The 8,931-nt window shown below is 44.0% G+C and overlaps 2 protein-coding genes across 3 annotated transcripts; one reads left to right on the top strand and one right to left on the bottom strand.

Annotated features, from left to right (window-relative positions):
- Window positions 1-175: 175 nt before the first annotated feature.
- On the top strand, window positions 176-3,422 carry LOC119310268. 2 transcript variants are annotated; one of them, XM_037586072.1, is made up of 6 exons: window positions 176-639; window positions 1,338-1,428; window positions 1,546-1,697; window positions 2,031-2,058; window positions 2,154-2,262; window positions 2,935-3,422. In XM_037586072.1, the coding sequence occupies exons 1-6, from the start codon at window positions 361-363 to the stop codon at window positions 2,951-2,953; spliced, it is 678 nt and encodes a 225-aa protein (XP_037441969.1). In that variant the 5' UTR covers window positions 176-360; the 3' UTR covers window positions 2,954-3,422. The 2 variants fall into 2 exon arrangements, with proteins under 2 accessions (XP_037441969.1, XP_037441968.1); XM_037586071.1 differs by having other exon boundaries at window positions 180-639; window positions 2,957-3,422.
- A 34-nt stretch (window positions 3,423-3,456) lies between these two features.
- On the bottom strand, window positions 3,457-8,925 carry LOC119310267 (glucose-6-phosphate isomerase 1, chloroplastic-like). Its single transcript, XM_037586070.1, has 14 exons — window positions 8,425-8,925; window positions 7,721-7,843; window positions 7,500-7,598; window positions 7,322-7,405; window positions 6,591-6,734; window positions 6,438-6,503; window positions 6,286-6,354; window positions 6,095-6,202; window positions 5,927-5,979; window positions 5,716-5,854; window positions 5,465-5,621; window positions 5,300-5,378; window positions 3,935-4,001; window positions 3,457-3,844 (listed from the first exon to the last, which is right to left on the bottom strand). Exons 1-14 carry the CDS (start codon window positions 8,890-8,892, stop codon window positions 3,716-3,718), a joined length of 1,785 nt encoding a protein of 594 aa, XP_037441967.1. The 5' UTR covers window positions 8,893-8,925; the 3' UTR covers window positions 3,457-3,715.
- Between the last annotated feature and the right edge of the window lie 6 nt (window positions 8,926-8,931).

Below are 8,931 nucleotides of genomic sequence, written 5' to 3'. Positions count from 1 at the left end.
TCTTGTACATAATTTTCTGCCTTCTATAAAAAGTGGACTCTCGGAAAAAAAAAAGTGAACTTTTCTCTGTAGATGTAGAGCTTGTCTCGATGTGGGGTCAAAGCCCTTGTATCTTGCAATTTGCAAGCAACATGAACGGCGAGCGTCCGCAAACGCAAACACGTGTGCAGGGAGGAAGCACCGTCGGAGACGAAACCAAAGCAGCAAAAACACCTTCTCCGGTTAATAATCCAATCATCGCACGGAAACACCACGTCTCGTCTCTCCATGTAGCAAAAGCAATTGGTAGCAGAAGAAAGACGCCACGCAAAGCCCAGTCCGACGTCGCCTCCTCCTCCTCCGGCGATAGGGTTTCTCCCGATGGAGCAGCCCTCCACCTCCTCGCCGGCGGCGCCGCCCCCGCCCCCGTGGCGGCCGCCGACGAAGATCAGGCTGCGGCGCCAGAGGCTGGAGGCGCTCCTGCAGGAGCTCCGGCAGACGCTCGACGGGCTGGGCGACGCCGATCTCGGCGCCTCTCTCTCCGACGCGGACGCCTACACCGAGGCGCCCGAGTACGGGGACAGCGAGGGCGGCGGAGACGACGACGACGGTGACTCGGCGGCTTCGATGGCGAGCGACTCCGACCGCGCCACGGACCAGGTACGGACGCGGCGAGGTTTGGGACTTCCGAGCCTGAAAATTTTCAGACCATGAGGCTTTAATTAATCGCATTAACTGGCGCGTAACTGTTGACCAATTGCGGTAATTCGACCAAGTTCTCGTTATCTCAGGTTCGTCGAACTAACTTGATCGGTTATTAGCCATCTGGATCTGAGTTGCGTACCTCGGTTCCGGAACTAGTTAAAAAGTGTTTCGATACTACTGTTTCTCATATTTGTATGTGATTCGTCTGCTTGGCGAGTGCTGACTGCGGACGAGTTGCGAACATCTGGAGTCAGATAAGTCTACCATGGAAAGGTGTCCTTTTACTAGAAGCAGGATCAGATGCAGTGAGGTTATCCAAAATAAAGATGTTGACATCTGTGATGGCGGAACAGTGGAATGTGATGGTTTAGGCTAAACATCTTCCTAGTATTCATAAACTAGGAATATAACTGCCGTTAACAGTGGTGAGGATCAAGGATCAGTATAGCACGTGCAATCATTTTTCTATATTACATGTTATCCCCACTTTTCCCATTTAGAATGTGCGCCGAACAATCTCATGTCACTTTGGTTTTATTTTCTCGAGTGATATGAGGGAGAGCATGGAGAGTTTTTATTATAGTTCATGTTGCTATGAAGCTGTTAGCTGTCCCAACGCTCTGAAGATTGAACGGCTTGCTTTCACCTTGCAGGTGTTTGATCTCCTTAAATCTAGGTTTGAGTCACCAGAATTTCTTCAGGAGTTCCATGAAATTCAAAAGTCTGTATGTCAAAACGGTGCAGGTATTCCTCTACTGAATAACTCATCCACTGGAATGTTATGTTTCGCATATCTTTTTAGTTAACCTTTCTCAAAATAGAGTTGTGATACTCTAGTTCATTTGATGTTCTTTGCTGCAGTTGAATTGGATACATCATGGGATGTGATAAAGGCGGGAGATTTGTGGGAAGATGATGACGACAATGGATATGTTCTTGTTAAGCCAGAGGATGCAGCTGAAGGGATAGCTTTCTTTGTAGCCACATACTTATCGACACTTACAAAAACCAAGGTAGGAATGTCCTGCTATTTTCACTTCAATGTGATTCAATCATCAACTTGAAACCTTCGTTCTTGTTCCCTTATGATGTGGTTTGATGCAATGAACAATCATTGGTCTAACGTCTGTCCACATGATAATCAGTATATCTGAGAAAAATTGGTTCATTTCTGTGTCACACATCTCTCTTTATAAGAGATGCCCCAGTCACCATGTTCCCGACTTGATATACTTGTGCTGCTCTTCTCTATAATATCTCACTGTCGTTTTTTTTACCGACTCGTTTCTCTTCATGTATGTGAGTTGATCTATACATCTGATCCATGAATATCTCATGTTCTACAGGAATTATCTCCTGATCGACTTCAGAAAGGTTTGCTCTCTCTTTTCTTTGTTCATCAGAATGATTACTTGAATCATTTCAAATGAAAGTTTTGATACTGAACTTCATCACCGCTCTTCTGTCAGCCCTTAAGAAAACATTTTCAGCCGAGAAGAGAAAAGGCAAACTTCGGAAGGCATGGGATGGGACAAAAGTCATTTATAATGTAGCTTCATGGGGTGCCACAGCTGTTGGGTAAGTTATTTCCTTGGGCATGAACTTTTGAGAAATGTTGACCCAACCTGCATAACTTGTTACTAAGCTTGAGTTCCCGAGGGAAATACTGCAAATTAGTTTTCTGTCCAATCCTCAGCGGCTAATTTCATTTCACAAAGCACACAAGCTGGTGATGAGCATAGTCAAATGTACTGCCAGTTATGTCTTCAGTGTTTGCCTCGGTCATCCATTTGGTAACCTCATCCAATCTAGTGGGTTACATATTGCTGCAAGCTTCAAAATGCTCCTGGAGAGGTTATGCTCTATTAGTCTTCACTAGTACTCTTTACTAATTAACCCTAGGAGCAAATATGTGATATGTGTCAGCCCCATGATTGATCACTTCCAAGATCTGATGGAGTCAACTAATCTAGACTGGTTGTGGCCTATGTAAGATTGCCATAATTTGGGGCATCAATCGGGGATGGGACCTGTTCGGACAAGGGACAGTCACACCCTTAAAAATTGCATCTAGATAATACTCCCTCCGTCCTAAAATAAGTGTCTTGAGCTTAGTACAAATTTATACTAGAGCTAGTACAAAGTTGAGACACTTATTTTGGGACGGAGGGAGTAAATTATTAACAGCCTTATTTCATTTGTAAGTACTGCATGTATGCATAATACATATCCTGTGTGATCTGATTGCAGTGCACATTTTTCATGGTAACAGCATCTACAATAACCAAGCAATTCTTAAGGCAGCAGGCACAGCCATTCAGATGTCCTGGCGTGTGGTGTCCAAGTTCCTGTGAGTGATGGGTGGTGGTGATTGTTGTTACTGGCGTGCTACATTTATTTAGGTATAAAGGATACCACATTGGTTGGAAATGTCCGAGTAGTTGATATACTGCCGATTGAAGAATTGAGGTCTAGAGTTTAGGTCTATTGGGATGCTTGAAGGATTGAGGCTTAGCGTTTAGGTTTGTTGATTGAAGGCTCGGAAGCCCATTTAAATAAATTACGCTGGTGCTCGAATGTAAATAGGCCATTGATTTGGCTGCGTGAAGCAACTGAAGCTCAGCATATGTATCCTAAAATGTAAATATGATTCATTTGATAACTTCACATTGGTGCCAGAATAAACTTCGTGAATAAACTGCACCAACTGAATGTGACCATTTGTTTGAATATTTTTATTTCTGTGCCAGAAAAGGCATATGCTCAAATTGATTGCAAACAATTGTACCAGATGTTGTATCGAATGGAGCTTTGACACATTACAGCGGTGATATTGAAACTCAGTAACATATGCAGGGCATCCTCCTTTGTTTTGTAACCGACGGCACTTAAAACCAAAAATCTGAACCCTAAGGCACAAGGAACAATCGTGCCACCACAACCAAATAAGAAACTAATGGCACATCTGGAGCATACATGGCCCAGCCACTGGTGTTGTTCCTTTTATTCCAGGAGACAATGAATGGGGTAATCATACGTCGTCTACATTGCATTCTCCAAGGTAAACCTTCACGCTTCGAGGAGAACCGCAGCTACCTTCCGCTATAAGTGCTCTATCGTTGGCTGCCATGTGCTGAATTATTTTGTATATCATCTCAATCTGATGCAAATAAAACACATAATGCACGAGTTAAGATATTGCAAAATATAAGTTGGCAAAAAACAAAAGGCATCAGAAAGGTGAAATTACATCTTCAGGGCAATGGCAACGATCTGCGATTTGTTCCAGGGTCAATGGTTCAGCAGGGTCTTTGCAGCTGAAAGAGAACAAGAAACATATATGACCAACAGGAATCTAAGTACCCCCAGAAGGAGCATTCATAGGATTAATCAACGGAAGTCAAAGTACATGCATAAGTCAACAATATTTCATGTCTTCAGCGGTTCTGCTAATAACCTGGAACTCTGTGATGTGCTGAAACTGGAAGCACATTTGCAGTGAAACTAGCAATAAGAGATGCTTGTCATAGGGTAAAGTGCAAGCCATGACTGCGAGTTCGTCAAATTTAACCGAGTGGGGCACCATTTGGTTGCAGCGTCAATGGTTCAGCAGGGTCAACAAAAAACTGTAATAGGACTCCCTTAGGGCCAAAGTGCATCAATGGTTCTGATGGCCTTCAGGAAAATGGTCGCAAATGATAAGCAAATTTAGTCCATAAACAGAAAATCTAGCACACCTAAGCTTTAGATGTATATCTGGTCTGAGACAGTACAGTACCCTATGAGAGGAATGCAATGGGATGGATGGTAGAGGGCTGCCTGCGCCCGAAAGCGATGATTCACTTATCCCCTTGTCTATGGGGACCTTGTGGCATACGACCGCCACGACTCCTGCGTTATAGCAGCCCGTTTCTCTCTTTCTTTTGACTGTCTCGTGGATGGACGAAAGAAGAGAAGTTACAGAAGGGGCAGTGAAGGCTCGCCAAGTGGACAGCAATCCCCCACCCCCGCAGTCCTGTGTTGCAGTAGCGTGCCCTACTTTAATAAGGGATCAGTAGCTGGTCCGAGAGGATGATCAGCCACACTCGGACTGAGACACGGCCCAGACTCCTACAGGAGGTAGCAGTGAGGAATTTTCCTCAATGGGTGAAAGCCTGACAGAGCAATGCCGCGTGGAGGTGGAAGGCCTACGGGTCGTCAACTTCTTTTCTCGGAGAAGAAACAATGACGGTATCTGAGGAATAAGCATCGGTTAACTCTGTGCCAGCAGCCACAGTAAGACATAGGATGGAAGCGTTATCCGGACTGATTGGGCGTAAAGTGTCTATAGGTGGCTTTTCAAGTCCGCCTGTTCAAGCAGCAGTCTTGCTATCTGGTGGCATGTAACTGTCAATCATAATCCATGAAGAATTTCTGAAATCTAGATTATTCTAAAGAAAATCAGTTACCCAAGAAACATTCAGCAGGTAACAGAGGGCATGCATACTATGTAATCTAAACATTGCCTGGAATACTACGTAAAACAAGTACAGCTTCATCAAAGAACAAAAGATGTAATACCCCCTGTAAAAAAACGTCTTATATTTTGATGCAGAGGAAGTAAGAGATTTCATACCTGGCCTCATTGAGAACAGTCAGCACCCTTTTCTGAAGGGCCAATACCTCTCCTGCTGCTTTTTTCCCTGCCTCGACACCTGCATCATACAGCATATATAATGATAAGAATGAGAACAATAAGTTATGGATCCTGAGCAATACTAGTGCATCTTGAGGATAGTACCAGGCTGATGATATGCATTGATGTTTACTAAAGAAGCATAAATTCCAACTGCACGTTCATAGAGTGCAACCAGTGCTCCAACAGCTCTGGGAGTTACTTCTTCCACAGTAACGGAGATGGACTCTCGGTCATTAGAATAAAGAGCAGAACGTGTGCCCTGCGAGGTATAGGTTTCCTCTGTCATTAATTATCGTACTAGTGCACAAATTAACATAATTCTATCTCTTAAAATCTGAACGCTGAAGACAAACCTGCAACATCCCAAACAAGTAGTCACCACATGTGACTCCAGGTTCAAGCTCCCAATCATGACCGGGAGGCCCATCACGCAAAACCTCGATAAAAGTAACGAAGAAGTTGTGCACCCCTTCTCTTAGCTGTTGAATGTAGCTGCAACCATAGACAGTTCAGTAAAAGTTGCACTTTAACCAAAGTAATGTAAAAAAATAACTGTGAACTTACGCATGTTGGTCGGTGCTTCCTTTGTTACCATATACCGTTAGCCCTTGATTAACCTGCCATTAAAAAATTATATGCTTAACATAGCACATAACTGAGCACAAAATCTGGCAGCTGCCAGTGTAGATACAGAACATCAGGTACTGGGAGTAGATAAGCAAGGATACATACCCGATTGCCGTCAAGGTCAAATTCTTTCCCAAGAGATTCCATGACAAGTTGCTGTAAGTATCTACTCAAAAGTAGCAGACTATCCTTGTAAGGAAGTACGACCATATCCTGGAAGAGGGGTAAAATCACTAGTAAGCAAAGTACTGAAATCAGAAACCTTGACAGAAATTGTAACCAATGAAGACACAAACCTTACTGCCTATTCCATCTGTAGCCCAATACCAAGATAACGCAAGTAATGCTGCTGGATTTTCCTTAACCTGGATAAGTGCAAAGCAATATTTGAGACATCTCCATAGTCATATCATATGACCAAACTAGTCTATACATCTAAAATCCATACCACAGTGTTCCTGGTCTCCTCATCCATTAGTGCTGCACCAACTAGCATTTCCTTGACATCGATACCCTGGTAAGTGGCAAAAATCACTCATGTTAATCTGGAATTTCATGGAAGTCTGCTTCTCTGCAACACAGGAAAGCGGAAGGCACTGACCTGTAATGCAGCTGGAAGTAACCCCACCGCTGACAATTCTGATGTTCTACCACCAACCCAGTCAAACATAGGAAATCGATCTAACCATCCCTCTATTCTGGCAGTGTTATCTAATAGAGAATTTTCTTGAGTAATTGCAACACCCTGCAAAACAGATGTGTCATCAAATATCAAGTGTTTTACAATAAGGCTGTGAGCAATCTGTTTCCGTCTTAAAAAATTGTATGATTGTCTTATGCACAGTTTGCACACTGGTTTAGAAAAATCAATTGTATTATCAAGATGAATGTTTACTTATTAAGCATTGACAATGACCACAGAATTATGTATTGATGCATCGAATCCATAGAGAATCAAGTTATACGACACAACTAAAATACTACAAACGCGGTAAGAACTGGATCCAGGGCAGTTCATACAGATTCTCTCCTTATCACTAGTCTGTACATGAAACATGAGACAAATCATTTCAGTGTACCTCACAACCCTGATAGGATGGCATCAGCATCTATAGTAAATTAACAGTCCAGAGTAATATTCATTGGTTGCAGTTAAAGATTAGCCCAACATACAGCATTTGTCATTTCAATATACTCCCTCCGTCCCAAAATAAGTGTCTCAACTCTAGTACAACTTTGTACTAAAGTTAGTACAAAGTTAAGACACTTATTTTGGGACAGAGGGAGTATGAATTAACATGCAAAAGGGGGAAAAAGAACTGAGGTCAAAACCTGTTTTGAAAAATCCAGTCCAGCATCTCTGAAGGCTTTTTGTACTTCTAGTAGACCATTCCGGGTTTCGGGTGTACCACCACTCTGTACGTATAAACAAGCATGTGATGCGAACAAGTATCTAATAGTAATGGGAAAAGAGAGGCATAATAAGGAAATATAGGAACTATATATGTACCTTAGAGATTACAATTACAAGAGTAGATTTAAGTTCCTCCCCTAGTTGAGCAATTTGATGATCAATTCCAGCAGGGTCGGTGTTGTCAATAAATCGTATCTGATATCCAGCAGAAAAAGGGTAATGCTTGTAGTGCTTGAAAGTTGAAACACACCTAAATACACAAAATGGAAAAATGCAATCAAGGTACATTGCGCAGATTAGAAAACTCAGGACAATACCTTCAATGGGGGGTTATCAGGCGCAAGTGCCTCGGAAACAAATTGAGGCCCCAAAGATGATCCTCCAATTCCTATAGAGAGTATTTGAGTAAAACGACCAGCCTGAGACGACGGAGGTTTAATCTGCATTTTTATAGCAAAACTGGCTTGTAAGAGCTTGTAGTGAACTAATGATTATTAGTGAGGTACAAAAAGCCTGAATAAGCTTAACATAATGGGCAGCTATCTCTTGTATGAGGCACATTCCCTAAAATGCAAGCAAGACAATCTCCAAACTGTGTGTGTGCTTGTGTTGTGCGTATTACAATGACAGAGCATGCTTACACACAAACATACTTAAGACTTCTCATGGATGGCATATCGCAGCAACATAATTGTACAACAAGAACCTGTATGGTCAACTTCTTCTGATAATTTCGTCACGAATGCTTCCAGGTGCCTTGCTAGACAACAAAAGCTAGCTACCACTGGCACCCTTTCTCTGAGTGACTATAAGCAATTGCATTGCTTCAACTCACCCCTAAAATTAAGCTTTAAATCATGGCAGAGATATACGTAAATACAGAAGAGTGATACCGTTGTTGCATCACAAACTCGCATACTCCCTTATCAACCCTATATATACTCAGACCTCAGGAGCAGCAACAATTCAATTCAATTCAATTGTATGAAAAATAAAAATGCAGTAAAAAAAATGCTCTGACCTTGCCAGAGACGATGTCCTGGGAGAAGGCGAGGATGTGGTCGACGGTCTTCTCGATCTTGGTGCGGAGGAAGGAGTTGGGGGCGAGACCGGGGTCGCGGAGCCAGTAGTGTCCCACCATGCGGCCCTCGTCGGGGTTGGCGATGGCGCCCTTCTCGAGCTCCCCCATGGCGACGAAGGCCCGCTGCATGAGCGGCTCCATCTGCAGGAGGAAGTCGTCGGTGAAGCCCATCCGGCTGACGTCGACGAAGAGGCCCAGCTGCTTGTGCTGGTAGAGCCACTCGACGTAGCGGTCCCAGAGCTTGATCGGGTCCTTCTCGACCGCAGCGCCGCCGCCCTGGCCCGGCGCCCTGGACGCGAGCGGCGGGGCCGGGGCGTGGGAGTGGGAGGAGCCGGAGGAGGAGGAGGAGGAGCGGGAGAGGTCCGCGATGGAATGGGGCGCGCGGAGGCGGAGGTGGGAGGGGCGCATGAGCAGCTGCCTCCGCAGCCGGAGCCGGCACGCGGAGGA

The sequence above is a fragment of the Triticum dicoccoides genome, chromosome 5B, assembly GCF_002162155.2.
Source record: "Triticum dicoccoides isolate Atlit2015 ecotype Zavitan chromosome 5B, WEW_v2.0, whole genome shotgun sequence".
NCBI classification, from domain to species: domain Eukaryota; kingdom Viridiplantae; phylum Streptophyta; class Magnoliopsida; order Poales; family Poaceae; genus Triticum; species Triticum dicoccoides.
The sequence above is the reverse complement of the archived record's forward strand: the minus strand, read 5'-3'. Positions and strand labels throughout refer to the sequence as shown.

What these genes read in the sequence shown, in the direction of transcription:
- LOC119310268 (XM_037586071.1), top strand. Translation starts at nt 361, where the DNA reads ATGGAGCAGCCCTCCACCTCCTCGCCGGCGGCGCCGCCCCCGCCCCCG. An exon ending in TGTATGTCAAAACGGTGCAG is followed by an intron (nt 1,429 to 1,545) that starts GTATTCCTCTAC and finishes TCTTTGCTGCAG; the next exon opens with TTGAATTGGATACATCATGG. An exon ending in CGACACTTACAAAAACCAAG is followed by an intron (nt 1,698 to 2,030) that starts GTAGGAATGTCC and finishes CATGTTCTACAG; the next exon opens with GAATTATCTCCTGATCGACT.
- LOC119310267 (XM_037586070.1), bottom strand. Translation starts at nt 8,892, where the DNA reads ATGCGCCCCTCCCACCTCCGCCTCCGCGCGCCCCATTCCATCGCGGAC. An exon ending in TTGACCTTGACGGCAATCGG is followed by an intron (nt 5,980 to 6,094) that starts GTATGTATCCTT and finishes TTTTAATGGCAG; the next exon opens with GTTAATCAAGGGCTAACGGT. An exon ending in GTTGCCATTGCCCTGAAGAT is followed by an intron (nt 3,845 to 3,934) that starts GTAATTTCACCT and finishes TATTTGCATCAG; the next exon opens with ATTGAGATGATATACAAAAT.